General features: G+C 43.7%; 1 protein-coding gene across 2 annotated transcripts in view; it reads right to left on the reverse strand.

Annotated features, from left to right (window-relative positions):
* Positions 1–4,664, reverse strand: part of rybpb (RING1 and YY1 binding protein b) — a 17,343-nt gene extending 12,679 nt beyond the window's left edge. Inside the window, exons 1-2 of one of the 2 annotated variants that reach the window (XM_069714556.1) lie at positions 4,511–4,664; positions 3,537–3,662 (exon numbers count right to left, since the gene is read on the reverse strand). In XM_069714556.1, the coding sequence (XP_069570657.1) occupies positions 3,537–3,662; positions 4,511–4,536 (152 nt within the window). In that variant the 5' untranslated portion in view covers positions 4,537–4,664. Of the gene's footprint in view, positions 1–3,536; positions 3,663–3,936; positions 4,315–4,510 lie in introns of those variants that run through there. The other variant, XM_069714564.1, reaches the window with a different exon arrangement.
* Between the last annotated feature and the right edge of the window lie 12,044 nt (positions 4,665–16,708).

Below are 16,708 nucleotides of genomic sequence, written 5' to 3' on the forward strand. Positions count from 1 at the left end.
GTCCAGACTTCTTCTTTTCGACACGTCGGATTTCCTTTTATGAAGCAACTCGGGCTCGATGAGGCGAGCTGACAAAAATGTCTGATTGGATTTCCACGCGGATCCAACAACGCAACGCTGCGAACAAGCTGCTTCGTTTGGACTCCTGCACGAATGACGGCTCTAAAAGTGTTTTTTTATGAAGACGCCGTGTCAACCTGTAAGACCGATCCCCTCGTTGTAATACTCCGGTGTTGTGTGGCCTTGCCGCAGTCCGAGCTTCACTAAATCGCGGACTATTTAACTAATCGATTTAATCGACTCTTGCATTTTGTGAACGTACGCGAGACGCCCATTTATTCCGGGTGGGTTTTTTTTGTGTTGTTTTTTAATTTATTTTTTCATAAAGTAGAGATAAAAGCCACTTGAAATGGTTAACTACAGAGCAACGGGGCACAGATAACAGCAGAGCAGTCAAAAGACTGAGGTACCTCAAAAGCCTTCCTGTGATCCCCACCATCAATCAACTTTAGAGGGCTCCTAATGGTTTTGCTCCGGGCCCCGGGGCTGCCGGAGGTGCATACCAAACACCGCCACAAAGCAAACTGAAGTGCAGCGACACGGTGTCACATTCGCACAGCGATCGGGTTCGGATGCCAGAGACATTTAAATGTGATAGCGTCCGCCTCGGAGGGGATGCTAATACGAGCCCTTCTCCAATTACCAAAGACGCGGGCGCTGAACGCGGAGGCTGAACACTCGGGCTGCTTGGACTTGTAGATTAGCAGCGAGGTCAGGTGCAAAAAAAAAAAAAAGAAGAAGAAAAAAGCGGAGGGCTTTCTTGTTTAAGAGTCCGGAGTGGCAGAGGCTAGATTTAGCCTAGTCGGGTATCGTGTTTCATCACGGAGCCGGACTGGGTCAACGGGTTCGTTAGGCTGCGCTGGGCTGGAGGGGGAGGAGGACGGAGGGGGAGGGGAGGACGGGGGGCCTCTCCCTGCATCCCGATGCCTCAGCCGGAGTTTTGCTCTCGTTAACGCACATTCTTGCCTCCGTTAGCGCAAATCGGAGCCGCGCAGCCCCGAGTCGCCCCGCTCGCTGCGACTCAAGCCTCGTCCAAGTGCGAGCCGCCGCACGGCCGCCGTTCGCTGCGCGTGCCAGCTGGGCGCCCCGTCGACACCTGTAGAAACAGCTGGTGCCTCAGCGGAGACCGTGAGAGGGGATGGGGGAGGTGGGGTGGGGTGGGGGGTTGATGTGCGAAGCTCGAGGGGACGGGACGTATTAATTTGGTCTTTCACTTCGCAGCTTACCGCGACCTGTTGGTACACAACACCTATTCAGAAGTCGAAAGAGGTGCCGCGATGCTCTCGAAAACTTTTGGCGGCATCAGTGTTCTCCTCGCGTCCCGGTCGAGGCCAGCTGACCGGGACGCGGAGACACGCATCTGGATTCGGGGACTGCGTGCGGAAGGAGCGGTTTTTGGAAGGAACGGACTTCCAAAGGCGGTGCCTCCCCCCCCCCTCCCGCACGCCGCGCGAGCCTTTTCGCACCCCGCGAACGCACATTCAAAGCGGAGCCCCGGGTAAAAGCAGCGTGACAAACGTCCACGCGCAGCCTTGAGTGTGCATCTTTTCGCTCGGAGCGTCTCGCCGACTCCCGCGCTTTGCCGGGATACGTCAAAACGGCGAAGAAACGGCGGCTAATTAGCCCTCGTTAGGATTACGAGGCAGCCCCGCCCCGCCACGACACGGGCGCATTTAATCGAAAAGGTTAAACTGTTCAGATCAAACGGGAACGTGCGACAACCGCTCCGGCGACATCGTGTGCCCCCCCCCCCCCATTCACCAAACAGAGGCAACCGGGCTGTTGCCAAAGCACGGGGGGGGGGGGGGATGGATGGGGTGGTGTGTGTGTGTGTGTGTGTGTGTGTGTGTGTGTGTGTGTGTGTGTGTGTGCTACGACGTGCTCGTCTCCGCTTCCTGCTTTCATGCGGCGTGCTCAGCCTGCATCATCGGCTGTGGTCTTAAGCTACTGGCTACAGGGGGAAAAGATCATAAGGGGGGGGGGGGGAGACAGATAAGACCCCGGCTCAAGCTTTTGGATTCTCAGTAAATGTGTCCTAAAGCGCGTTCGTTCTTCCCCACTTTGCGACGTGCCAGGAGGCGTCGAGCCCAAGCCACTTATTGTAAAACCACAGGCAAGAAAGGTTAAGAGTGTTGACAACAAACCCACAAAATGACTCACCCGTCTCGCACTCTCATCGCGTAGCCGATGACACGAGCGAGCAGACGCGCACCGTGGCACACGCAACTTGTCATCAAAAACATTCCCCTGACGAGAAAAGAGTAGGCGGCGGCCGGACTCAAAACTGAAAGGGAATCCCATCACGTCATTCAAGTTATGCAAAGATTTTTATCTCAGTTTCCCCCTCCAACCCCCCCCCCGTCCCCCCTCCACCCCCAAGACATCTTTCGCTGACACCACAACATTTATTGTAAGATACGATCATGGGAAATGCCTGGGACACACAACCCCGTGACGGCGAACGCCGATATTAATCTGGAGACGTATGTTGCTGAGAGCGAGTGAGTTCGCTTGACAGCTTGGTGAATAAAGCACATTTGAAACAGACTTTCGAAAAAATCATTGACAAATGTTTGGACTGATCTTGTAAAAATCAAAAATATTATTTTTTACACGTTTAAAAAAACAACAACAACAACAACAACAACAACAACGGTGAACCTTATCACAGTGTCACACCAGGTCGGGCATGAAATGACATTTCTTTAACCAACACGGCACCCGCGAAAAGAGTCTGACGGACACAGAAATGTCAAAAACGCACATCATGAAACGCTCTCCAATGCCGATTTCAACCAATTTCCGAAACCTTAAACCAACCATCGTTTCCTTACTGTCCATCAGCCTCTCGCACAATAAATCTGGACTTGACAAGACCACTGGGAGACCCTCTGTAATCCTACAGGTAGGTGAAACACACACACACACACACACACACACACACACATATTGTTTCACTCCATGAACAAAACAAAAAAAACACAAAAAAAACCTCAGCGCTTTCAACGTTCCTATGTTGATGCACTGTTTAGCTGTACAGCCATCATGAAGTACTGGTCCCTCTTCCCCCACCCCATCCCCTCCCACACCTCCCACCACCACCACAACCTCCCCCCCCCCCCCCCCCCCCACCTCCTCTGGCTAGTCAAGCCAGCCAGCCTACCTAGACGAATGCATAAAAAGCATTGCAACGTCAGTCGCATAAAATGAGGATAATAATCCAGACAAAACGACCGGGGATATCGGCAAGATTGTCCATCAACAAGTCCTCATTCGCTCCCAGACAAACAGGCTGTCGATCAAAGTTGTCATAACCCAGAAATTGCGATGCAACGCTGCTGCAGCCCGGCGAGCAAAAGGGAAGGGGGGGGGGGGAAAAAAAAAAAAAAAAAACCGAGACGATCAGAAGCGAGAGAGAGACAAGGAGAGACAGGGGGAGACAGGGGGACAGACAGGGGGAGGGAGCGCAACGTTACCTGGTGGATGTGCCCTTCCTCACATCGCAGATGCTGCATTTGAAAGCCTCGGCGGTGTTTCTGAAGGTGCAGACGCTACAGTCCCAGTATCCGTCGTCAGCGGTCTGTTTGGCTTGTCGTTTCGGCCTTTTCAAAAAAATAAATAAATAAATGTTAAGGTCAAGTTAGTTGTTGTTTTTTTGTGTGTGTGTGTTTTGTAGAAATACCACCCAACCGATTTCATGAAAAAAAAAAACACACACAAAAACAAGAACAGAGATCAGGACAAAACAAATCACCCGGTGTGTAATATATATATATATATATATATATATATATATATATATATATATTTATATATATATATTACACACACAAAGCTACTCAACGCGGTAGAAAGCGTGGCGGTGTTGTCACTAACATCGGGTTCGAGTCCCGGCGGGTAAGAAGCTCCTTCCTCCCCCGGTTAATAAATCTCCACAAGCGGGGAAGCGGGCGGACTTTTCCCCCCCAAACACCGTCCGACTCTCTCGCCAGCTAGGCGGCTAGCAGGCGAAGGCGAAGCGTTGCTTTAAAAAAAAAAAAAATGTCGCTTTAGCACGTCGCCGACCAAAACCGACATCAAACAAAGCCCATTTCGACATTGACCCTCCGAAAGGCTTCGCGGAGAAGGAAGAGCGTTTCGGGGAATGCCAGGCGTATCCTCCGAAAAATTTCCCTTTGTCTCGCGAAGCGACTGGGGTTTTGTAAGGGAGCGAGAAGCCGCCATAGTGACTGCACTATTCTAGCTTAGCTTGTGGCATACCGACCGAGAAGAGAAGAGGAGGAAAAAAAAAAAAAAAAAAAAAAAAAAAAAAAAAAAAAAAAAAAAAAAAAAAAAAAAAAAAGGGAGAAACGATCCCTCTTGTGAGAGAAACGCATCCAAACGCCGAGCCCCGCACACGGAAAACGCGCAAAACAAGTCGAAGAATCGACCGGCGAGCCGGTCGCGTTACCTGGTAGGGCTCTTTTTGTCGCCCATGGTGAAGAATAGTCCTCGAAAAATAAAGAAGAAAAAAAAAAAGGGCCTCCTTTAATTGTCAGTGAGTGTAGTAGGATCCAGTTAGAGCCGCTGCTGAAGCTGTTGGCAGACAGGCTCCACTCAGCGCTGGCTCGAGGCACGGCACGGCGACTGACTGCACTTCGCCACGTGACCGGCAGACGGCCAATCAGAGGCCGGGTGGGTTTAAAAGTCTAGCTGGAATATTGAGGAGCTATTTTTAATAAACTACTGGAGGTATTTTTATTCTTTTTATTCTTTTTTGACAGACCTCACGTCGACGTCGACACGTACATACATACAATACGTTCAGGATTGGAGTGTTGCCGTCGAATATACATTGAAAGTGATTTTTTTTTATTATTTTTTTTTGTTTTTTTGTTGCCAAAATAGGAAAAGGGAGTAAAAAGGAAACAATACACAAAATCAATTAAATTGTGGTAATACATAGAAGAGCAAAAATAAAGCGAGCGCATTCTTACAGGTCTTATAAAATAATGACATTTGCAATAAAAAAAAAAATGTTTAAATCCTGTCATTAAAGGGTTAGCCCGCACAAACTCTTAGGCAGGTGTAATTCTGACAACAATTTGCTTCTGGTCTATAGAAAAAAAACACGAGTTACCCTGTATTCCAGTTCAGTTGAGGTTAATAATTGCACTGGTGTTAATAATTATAGTGCTGGTAAAATGGGGGTAGTCACGATGGACTGTTCTTGACTACAAAAGTGAGGGTTTTTGTGCAACAGCATCGCATGCAGGACACATGCATTGGATAAAAGAACGGAAAGTTCTCTAGAAAGTTACCCCAATCTATTACATTTTAGCCAGACGGACGCCTTTGCAATCCATTTCACACACAAGTTCTCCAGGACTGCACGGTCTTTTTTTTTTGACTGTTGGAGGAAAGCCTGAAGAAACCCTGTGAACATGCAAACTTCACACAAAACACTAAATATAATCCTTTAATTACAAGGTGATATTGCAGATCAATCATGAAATACCTTCTACTCTTTAACCCTGTAAAAGAAAGGTTTTTACATACAATATGTGCACAGATTATTTAAATTTGTCCAATATAAAGTTGTCAGAAAAGTTCTTTTAAAGAGGATTTATTGCCAGTTGCCTTTTATTCCAATAGTCATATTCTAAAGCATTATGCCTTAGACCTTAGTCATGTTTTCTCACAGGCTTTCTGGAACATCAGAAGGATTTCTAAAGGGTGAAGGCTAAAGCCTGTTTACTGATAGAGACATGTCCACAGTCTCCTGGTTGATTTAAGACTCTAAGGAGACAGAAGACTTTCCTTCACTCAGCATTCAGAAGTGAAACTTCGAATCGCCCCTTCACCCTCCTGGCTCTGACAGGCTCCGTCATGGAATGTGTCGGAGCAAACACTTGCATGCCTTCACTCTGCCCAGGACAAGGCTCTCTGTGGGGGAGACCAAGCGTGAATCATGTAGGCTCATTAGCTGCTCTCTCCACGACTCCAGGTCCTTTTGTGAATCCCTCACTTTTTCTGTTTCGAGTGAAAATCCGCGCCTCTACCTTAGTCTGCCCTCCGCCCAGTGATTACCTCTGCTTAGGTCATAGCATGCTGCGCTAATTGGGCCTCATCTCGGTGGCCTACTGATAACTACAATTCAGTCAAAACAACATTAAACCTTGCCTCGCTGGTTGTGTAAGGAGTTTCTGGGAAAACTGGGCTTTTTTTGTTTTTGTTTTAACTTGCAAGTTATATGACATTCACTTGCATGGAGTGGAGGGTTTTGTATTCAAAGGAGAAGCCCTTCAGCTACATACGGTTTTTATTTGGTTGTTGTTGTTGTTTTTTTTCATCTGTGCAGACTGGTTAATTTATTGATGCAACAGGGATGAAGAGTATATTAACAGAAGCATTTAGAAACATTTACTGAGAATAGCTGGCCTAAAGGTGAGAGAAGTGCACTTTTGGAGCAGATTCTTTCTTCACACATCAACTGCACCCCTGAGCAAGGCGCCTACAGACGATTTCACAAGACGAACAGTTAGCCCTCATTCATTACTTATGAGAGGTGAGGAGCAGAATTTAAACAGCGTGGTATTAAGGTGGTGAAACAAATCAGGGGTGAGAAACATTGAAAGAACTTTGAAGGCATTTTATGATGCAAAGGAGGACGACGGTCGTGCCAATCATGTTGGTGCGAAACGGCAACATTTAATTCCACAAGGCTCAAAGAAAGTGCGAGTCACTGTCAGAATGTTGCTTTACCTACAATTCAAAACTGTTCAGTCTGACTGCATCCCTCATCTGAAACAAGCACTTTGTTTGAAGCATGAAGCAGCCTTGAATTCCAATAACTCCAGAGAGCTGGAAAGACGTCTGAAAGTAAAAGATTGAGGTTGTACTGCTTCTAGGCATGAATGTGTAAAATCTGAGTAATGTCTAGTGCTTGGAGAAATCACAGGTTCAGTCTCTGCTGCAGCCAATATGCTCATCAAATACCAGCATCCTGTGTGACAGGACATACGCAGCCTGTACCCTGGGAATTATGGCCATATTGAACAATTCCACATTCACAATGTTTACATCTAATGCTAACAATTACCATAAGTGCAGGAAGTAATATGCCCTTTACGTAGAGAGGGGGGGGGGGGATAAAACGGTCATGTTTCGTTTAAAAATAAGTAATTTTTATGACTATTGAATTTAATCAAATGTGTTAATACAAACGGCCACACTCAAAAGTGGAGTAAATAGTCGGCCACATAGAGAGGCATCAGCAGCAATGTCATTCAGTCATTGGGGTGGCATGTTCAGGCTGTATCTCCTGGAAGGCAGGTTGTACTTGGTTGCACACACAAAAACGGATATATACCTGGGTCAAAAATGAAAAAAGAGAGGTTTAACCTCTGTTAAGCTAGCTACCAACGTGTTGAAAAGGTGAAGGGGAGAGAGGTTTCTATCTGACCATCAAACACGCCCTTCTGATTAAACTTGACAGTGTCGAGGGCACACTCATATGCAGAAAACAAGCGTTTGCATCCTGCCACAGACCAGCGGTTACTATTCAACCCCGCAGTCCAACCTTAACCATGTGTTTTGGTTGCCTAACCCTAACCTTTATTTTGCCGCAGTTTTTTTCTGAACCCTTAAGGTTTCACTCGACCTAAAGTGAACTAGTTTGTACAGCGTGTTATTCAATTACATCTTAGGTAAAAAAAAAAAAAAAAAAAAAAGTATAGCTGTTCTAAATGGCCCAGACTCAAAGGCAGGGTGAAAACCCTGCTGTCAGATAGAGTGGTGAGACGTGATGAGAATTTAAAAGCAGGTGCTGTCTGACAATTTTTACTTAAAGGTATTCATAGTCTTGTACTCATTTGTACATAAGAAAAGAGATGCAGCGCCCCCAAAAGAATATGTTTGAAGGTGATTTCCGATGTTGTTCGACCATTCAACAAACACCTTAACCAAACTGTAGCTGCATTGCCAAATACTGCAGAAAGTGAGAATTTAACAACAAAAAAAATTTTGGCACTAGATGGAATGACATTTTTTTTTTTTTTTAAACTGAATGTATTTCTGAGCTTTGCAGAAAGTGCAAGTGAAGTTAGGATGAAGGTGGATGTGAACTATGATGTAATGGTTGGCGGGCTGCATGTCAATCCCCGGCTGTGCTTAAGGGACACAAAAAAGTAAAATGTCAGAAATGGAAGTTCTCACTTTGTCTGTTTACTTGTAAAATATATAATTAATTGAGACAAATTCTGTGACTCCTAACACTTTTCGTGCAGTGATTATAATGTATTTAAATTGAAGGATTAAAATGGTAACAAGTAAGGATCCTATTCTTACAGTTGATGACTCTCTCGCAATCTTTATTGGCAGAACAAAAACAAACCAGTTTTCAAGAAGGACCCTACTTAAAGCTCGAGCCGTAAAAGACAAAAAACTCGAGTATGTGGCAATTAAATTTAGTGAAGAATAAATCTGTTCAACATTGTAAAAGTCATCTTTTCTCATGTACTTCAGTTTGTATTGCAGATCCAAAACTCCTCTGCAATTCTACCAAAGGAGCCCACAGTGTAATTTCAATATGCCACTGAATCATTTATGCGGGCACACAGAAAGATGCTGGGCCATGCACACGCCTGGTGAGCACAACCAGCCAGGAAAGCAGAGGAGAAATCAGTTTCTCAAAATCTCTGCCTGGGCCATCGCGCTCTGTTTACTCATTCCTCGAAAACATTCAGAAACCGAGAAGTGGCGATAAGGTGGAGAGAGTGGGGCAGAAGTGGGAGAATTGGCTGCTAAAAAGGCAGTGGGACAGGAGATTGAGGATATCTCTCTCTCTGGCACTGATCCATATGCACAGTGGAGAAAAGTGACTTATGATTAATCATCTCTCACAGAATGCCCCAATAACGTTACCCAATCGATACACCTCGCATGCCAAGAGGAAAAAACACAGAGCTTATAAATTAGGTTTTAAATCATTTAACGACTTCTTTTGTGCTTCCTTGCCTGCTTTTTGTTTGGTGCAGAATCCGTCCTGTGTTATTGCTACCTCTTCCTCCTTGCCTACCAATTAATTATTTTTACAGAGATGCCACCTTTGTCTCCACGAGTCATCTTTGTCGTGAAATAATCCAGACTCCTGTTGAGTCTAATATGTTAATTCATCCCGGTATCACGCCAAAGTGTGTAATACTCCCATCAGTGCACCGAAAGATAACACATCAATGTCACGAATTTGCTCATCATTATTTAGGCTAAAATGAGCACTTTTATATAAGTAATGCTTCATAAGTTATTTTTTTTAACACTATAGGTTGGTTACTTACTTACATTATTTAAAACGTATTTCTTTCTTCAACTCTTTCTTCGAGCCTGGTCATAGATGCATGTGCTTTTCCCTTGTAGGTCAGAAAAAGCATGACACTGACATGATATCCTCTCGTAGATTGAAAGGTGTATTGGCATGATACCAGGCTGCACTATAAGATCTATTTCCCCTGCAGATATGTGAGTCAGCCTCTTTGCTATTCTCAATGTAACTCACCATATTTATTCAAATTAGCAGCAGCACTGCTCTTTTTTTTTTCTTTTTTTTTTTTACATTTACTGTGTTTACCCCCACCTACTGCTGTCTGGTTTCAAAGAGTGCTCTTGCGATGTTAAACAAATTTACTCTTGTTACAGGCACATAACAGCCCTCCAAGGGCTCTCTCCCTACTCTTCACCGTAATACTTGCTTTTCAATGAAAGCTTTCATGGATTAACAATAAAAGAAACGCACAGTAGAAAAACCTCTCCAACATCTTATAGACAAGTGGGGTGAATAAGCGCACTAAAGAGACGTTTTTTTTTTTAGTGTGAAACTGAAACCAAAATTTGGATATGAGAACACATGGTGATAAATGATGTGGAATAAGCTAATCATAGATTTCTTTACTAAAATAATGTTCAAACTCTCCCATCTTCTGACTCTTTCTCATACATACCCATGCACACACTCTCCCTCTCTCTCGCTCTCATACATAGTCATGCACACACTCTGTCTCACTATTTCTGTTCATCTCTGTCTTTGTCACACACACAAACACACACACACACACAGATAGACTTAAAGCCATCTTCATTTCCATGGCTGTGCTGAATGGCTGTAGTCAGTGCCCAGGGTTCTGTTTCTGTGAATGTTTGTGTGTGTTTACGTGTGCTGATTGTCCGGTGGTCAAGCCCCAGCAGAGCTGTGCGGGATGTGTGGGATGTCTACGGGGGATTTGGAGAAGAAAAAAAAAAAGGGGGGAGGTGGAGGACAGGGGGGGGGGACACTGTTTCCTTCAGCAGTGGAATGTCTTCATGCATGTTCCTGTTTGGAGAGGCTGCTCACGGCTCCCAGAAGTTGGCAGGAAACCACATGCTGCTTACACTGGGGCCGATAAGACGGAGGGGGAGGAGGAGGAGGAGGAGGCAGGAGAGGAAAGAGAGGAGCAGGAGAAATAGTGTGGTTGTGGTGGGAAGGGAGGGAGGGAGGGAGGGGTGCTTTAGCAAACCTTTAGGAAGGTAGATTATCCCACGAAGTGCTGGCAGAGCGTCAGCCTTTGTGCATGCCTGTTTATGTGTGTGTGTGTGTGTGTGTGTGTGCGCGTGTGCACGTGTGCACGCGAGGAGAGAATGAGGGTGTGTGACAAAAAAAAGCAGCTCCTTCAGCTCACTCAGCAGTGGAGAGTTTCAATGAATCCAGGGCAGCCTCCACAAAGGGCTGCAGAACAAAAGGCCTGCAAACTGAGAATGTGCAGCGTAGAGGCACGGCCCAATCTCATGCTTTGTTAACTCTCAAACATAACACTGAATAAAGACTAAGACAGTCACGCCTCACTTGCCAATTACCTGCCTGTTGATTAAAAATCTGACAGCTCAACACCTCAGGGTGGAGGATTCGCACATGACTAGCTGCTGTAGCGTCATAGAAGCTATACAGTGTTATATTTGTCTCTTAATCCTGGGGACACCACACGTCCAAGCACAGAAAATAAAAATATTTGCTTTGAATGTTCAAAAGTTATCTTTATGGGAATATTACCATCAGTGAAAGAATAATATATCTCACTCACGTACACTTGCCTAGCCTCATGGAGGATTACAGTGTGCCGAGCAAAGCCGGAGGAGTTACTTCGTGACTGGCTGTGTTCCAACAGCTTGTAGGATTGTCGTCACAAGGGCAATCAAATTCATTCTGTGCCAGATTCTGTGTACACGACCATTTTTTGTTGGTTTGCTCCATTTAAGGCATGACTTTTATAAAACCATAAAAGATGCAGAATGTCCAATATATTGCATCACTGTATTGTTGCAGCTGCTTTAAGGAATTAGTTCAATTACTTTATATACTGATGAGAAGCTTGTGAAGCTTAAGTACAGGGTTCCCGCTCAAAGTCAATTTTCAAATTCCCTGACCCTTCCCTGAATTTCACTGGCTAAAAAGCTGAATTTCTATGACCCATAATGAACGCAAAAAATGTCAAGTTTTACAATTATGTTTTCTGTCTTCGTAATCTGTTTTTTTTGTTTTTTTTAATTTTATTTTAAAGCCAAAGCTTTTGCATTTTGCATTTTTCTGGTCTCAGAAAAAATATCTTTACTGAAGTGATTGCCAGTTGTTGACGAGAGGGGGATAAAACTACTTATTAAATATGAGACATGGGAAATAAACATTTCCCATAATAATTATTAGATTTTGTAATGGTAACTAAAACTTAAACATGCTACAAACAAAATCAATTGATATACAATGACTTTGTCTAAAGTATTATCAAATCCCCTGACTATTCAGGTCTGGAATAGACTTTTTAAATTCCATGATATTTCATAAATTCCATGTGGGAACCCTGTAAGTAAAGTCCAAGTATGTCAGATACCTGAGTAAATACTTATTTACTTTCCATAATTGTTCTTACCTTTTATCATGATTCATGCATTTGTGAAAAAAATATTTCTCTTTGCTCGAAATCAGGCACTACAAACTGAGTCACAGATATAATTCCATTCGGTTTATTGACTCTTTATGATGTTTTATCTTATTACAAAGGTTATTCCAGTGGATGAATGAGAAAATGAACCTCATGTTTATAATAGTCCAAAAAGAGACGAGGCACATGAGTTTGAATAAAAGGGTTGTCGTGAGTCACCAGTTCCTACATCAATGCAGCTTTTAAGAAAATGGATGGACCAAGAAAAATGGCAAAGACACACGATTTAGTCTACTTGAGGTTGCTTATCTGACTGTATGAGCCTTTTTAGCCCCGCAATACAACTGCATGGGCTGAGCCCTACATGTCCAACCACAGTCTATAGTAATTCCCACAAGTGCACACACACATGATCCGGGGATTATAAATCATAGGCACTTGGGAAAGGTTTCAGATGACTACGGCTGGTGTTTATGGTTTCTTATGACTGAATCCAGCTGTTTGGAGCCACACAATGCTCTGAGAGGTTGACAGTCAATTTGGCAGATTAGCGTATTGACAGATGGTACGCCGTCCAGCCAGCAATCAATATGTTTTATTTGAATCCCTTCAAGTGTTTACTCAAGAACCTGGACTCAGAATACCTCTCTCCCCAGCCTCCAGTGGAGATTATACAGTATCCACGCCCTCCTATTACCCCCCCCCCCCACCGCCGCACACACACACCACACACGCACACACACGCACGCACACACGCACACACACACACACGCACGCACACACACACACACACACACACACACACACACACACACCTCTTTTCTCTCCTGCTAGGAATGACTTTCTGGCCGTCCGCGCAAAAGCAACACTCGCTCCCAAAGTGCAATGGGATATGCTCCCCCTTCGCAAGTAGGGCAGCCAAATCGAGCAATCAGACAAGACATCCATCACTATCCTATTGGGTGGAGTAAATGACCTTGATGCAGTCTTCACACTCAATTTCAGATACCCTTGGGCTCCATTATGAGGGATTTAAAGAGCAAGAGCGTGGCTGGCCTTCATATTTGATTCTTACGGTGCTACATGTGATAAGTGTGTGATGCAAGAGACAGAGAGTGATACGGGAGGTAGAGAAGGTGTGTGTTGGGGGGTGGGTGGAGAGGGTGAGTCAGCAGGTGATGAAAGCAGCAGAAAATTAAGATGGAGCAACAGGACTCCCGGAGATGAAAGGAGGAGATAGTTGAAACTAGCTGTGAGCACGAGCAGGTAGAAGGTGGTTATGGATGGGAGAGGATGAATCGCTTTTCAAGGACTTTTGTAACCCTCCTGAAAGAGAGCTCTACCTCAAAAACCAACAGTACTCCAGGTAGAGAAGACACAATTTCAGATTGGGGGGAAGAAAGGCTCTCCAGAGTGATCCATCACAGTGGAAAAACATCAGTGAATTTAAACAATTGTGAATGTAAAAGCCTGGTGCTTTGGAGAAGAAAGCCCATCTATGAATGGGAAAGTACTCACACCCGTCCCCCTCTTTAGTGCTCTGCTCTGGTTGTTGGGAGGAAAAATAGATGTATGCACAGATCAACGCACTGAAATGGAAACATGTTTGCATACCGCAAAGGAATTTGATGCGAGACACATTTTGACAGAGCAAACACAAAAGCGACTCAGCGGCCAAAAAAATAAATAAAATACAAAGCGAACACCCACTGAGTTTTGATGTAAAGTGATTTGGACAATGGTTTCCTTTTATTTTCACTTCTTTTCCTTTGATTGAGTGTGTGTTCTTCCTTTCTGTCCTACGAGTCAGGACGAATGAGTTGCTGCAGCTCGCCTGCGATGCACGCCGCTCCCCTGGGAGTTCATTTGAGAAACACCACCTGCAGGTTTGAGTGGCATCATTAACAAAGGTCAGATGTGCTCACTGTGAAATTATACACACATGAATTTCTCATTGACTTGTTAATACACCTGATTTGCTTGCCCAGGGTGACAGTTTGCCCTTTGCTGTCTGCCAGGGGAAGAGTTAGACGTGAGTGCGACACAAGGCTGAGGCGCATTTGATTTAATTAAGAGGCTGCTGATAACACTTTACACTTGAGTTAAGCAAGCATGTAAATAAAAAGAGCATCTTTAATGAACCAAGCTCCAAAACAAATCAACATGTGATATTCAGAGTGTACAGCGGATTGTGGCGCCTCAATCTCCTTCAGAGGCTGCATGTTCTTGTCTGTCCTTTAGGAATTGGAGATTTCAGGACAGTCAGTTGCTCTGACTAATATCAGCTCTAAGTTTATATTTTAACATAATGTTTCTACTTTATGGTAATCTTTGCTCACACTAAACCTTCATGTAATGCAAGTCCAGTTTCTTTATATGTGCAATGCCTTTAAAACAGGGCTCCGTTCTGAAGTGTGGTCGAACAAATCCAGGAGTCAGCCAACTCGAATTATTCTATTAAATTGTCACGCTTCTGACTTTTTTTTTAACACGGAAATTTGATTTATTAATCTGCTACAAAGCAATCCTGAATAACTTCATTGATCTATGTATTGATTATACAGAACCGCAAACAGATTGTTGATAACATGATTGCAGGATTGCACATTTTTTTTGCTGTGACAAAGTATTAAGTGTAAGTGAGGATCCAAGAATAAGAGGGTGGATGAAAAAGTTCCAAGACTGCTACTGTTGCACGCGACTGTTCTGAAGCACCGTGACATGCACAGAGCACACAGAGGCTAAAACCTTTGTAAGTATTTCAAGTTTTGTGGCTTGATCAACATCAGCACCTGAGATACACACATTTTTGTGACCACTGGTCTGGCATGTCTGCAATTGTCTCCATGCACCTGAAACTTGAGCAGAAAGCGAAGTTTATGTCAAATTGTGGGGGAACAGAAAAAAGTCACAGGGCGTCCGTTTCGTTGAGGAAAGCTGCGATCATCACAGCTTCAAAACACCACAGTAGCATTCAGTTTCCAATTTCCTGAGTTTGACACAGAATTTGATGCATGCTCCTCTGTCCAAGTCCACAAAGACAGACCACCTGAACCGGTGGTCATAAAAATGTGTGTAGCATAGGTGCTGTCGTTGATCAAGCAAAGAAACGTGGAAAACCTACTCATGAAAGTTACAGCTTCCCCTACCCTGTGCATGCCACAGTGCTGCGCTCTGTTTGTGCACAACAGGAACAGTTGTGAAACCTTTTTCTTCCAACCCTCATATTCTGTTTTCGATCAAATTCAACTAAAGTCTCTCATGAAGCAGATTCAATTTTAGAGATTTAACAGTATCCCAAACTAAATTGTCATTTGATTTCTAGCCTAATTTGTTGTATATATATATATTCACTGTCATACAGGTAATTACGCAAACAAATTATGATAATTTCTCGATGTTGCCATCTAGGATCCTAATTACACCAACAGTTTTCGACAGCTGATCATTATCAAAGGAGTCATTTTCATATTAAAAAGCACTGATCCAATGAATTGTGAACAGGTGTCATTCCAAAAGCATGTGATATCAGTTCACTTCAGGATGTCAGTGTTACGATTTGCACCAAAACTTTGTTTAGAATTAGGAAAAGATCATTGTTTGAAATAAATTAAACAATTTTACGTTAGCAATGTTATCTGCAAGTTACTTCAAGCATGCTGTGTAACTTAAAAACATTTTTATTATTAAAGCAACTTATTTACATGACTCAAAAGAAATCCTCTTTGACATTTGCTTTTCTCAAGGACTGAAGTTTGAGCTGAGCTGATACGGTGAAAGGTGACATGAATACACTGCAGACAATCAAAGACAAAAATAATCATCACTAAAAGCGATCACCACACGATTACATCATTGCGTCATAATTGCTTGACACGGGACATCTGGAACAAACCTACTGCAGTGCCTGCAAAACACTGCTAGATTAAATGGGAACCCACAAAACCACAGTGTGGTCTCGAGAGGAGGTGCAGGCATTCCTCTTTCTGAAAGCTGAGCGTAGTATTAATGAGGGTGTCACTGTAGTTTCACACAGCCGCCACCACCAGCTACTCCGAAACGTACTACCTGCAGTGCAAAAGGAAATCCAAGAAGGCTTCATTCATACCAACTGTGGTCCCGTGTGAAAAAAATAAAGCCATTTGAAAGGAGCCAATCCAGCGATGCATCAGGGGCGCTAATTCAAGGGGGTCTGGCAAAACAACAAAGGTTGTTCAGCAGAATAGTTGGGTTCTGATGTCTGTTGAGCTTTAAAATCCAACTCCAACTGACCTTCATGGATCATATTTCATTCTTCCAGAATTCGTAGCTATGACAGCTAACGAAAAGTCAGTGATCTCCGAATGATCACCAAAGTGTTTGCAGTTCATCCTGAATATTCTACGTCAAATTACATTAAGACAGTTCAGCAAATGTTTTTTAAGACATATCATTCATGTTTAGCTGTATATGTCTATTTATTTATATTTCTGTTAACAGTGAGAACAAGTTGCAACCAGAGTCAATGTCTTTGTATTTGAAAGCATACCTGGCCAATAAAGCTGATTCTGATTCAAAACCACAAATGTCAATGAGTGGTGACCACAGATTTAAAATCATAGAATTTATCCAACGGCACAAAATTGCAGTCCATTATCAACATTAAATGTCGATAACTTCGTTATTCACTTCACAGATCAGTATTCCCACAGAGAGTGGCTGCT

The sequence above is a fragment of the Brachyistius frenatus genome, unplaced genomic scaffold (genome assembly GCF_029030835.1).
Source record: "Brachyistius frenatus isolate BFR_SWC_R1_liver_20210118 unplaced genomic scaffold, ASM2903083v1 Contig_4, whole genome shotgun sequence".
Classification (NCBI taxonomy): Eukaryota; Metazoa; Chordata; class Actinopteri; family Embiotocidae; genus Brachyistius; species Brachyistius frenatus.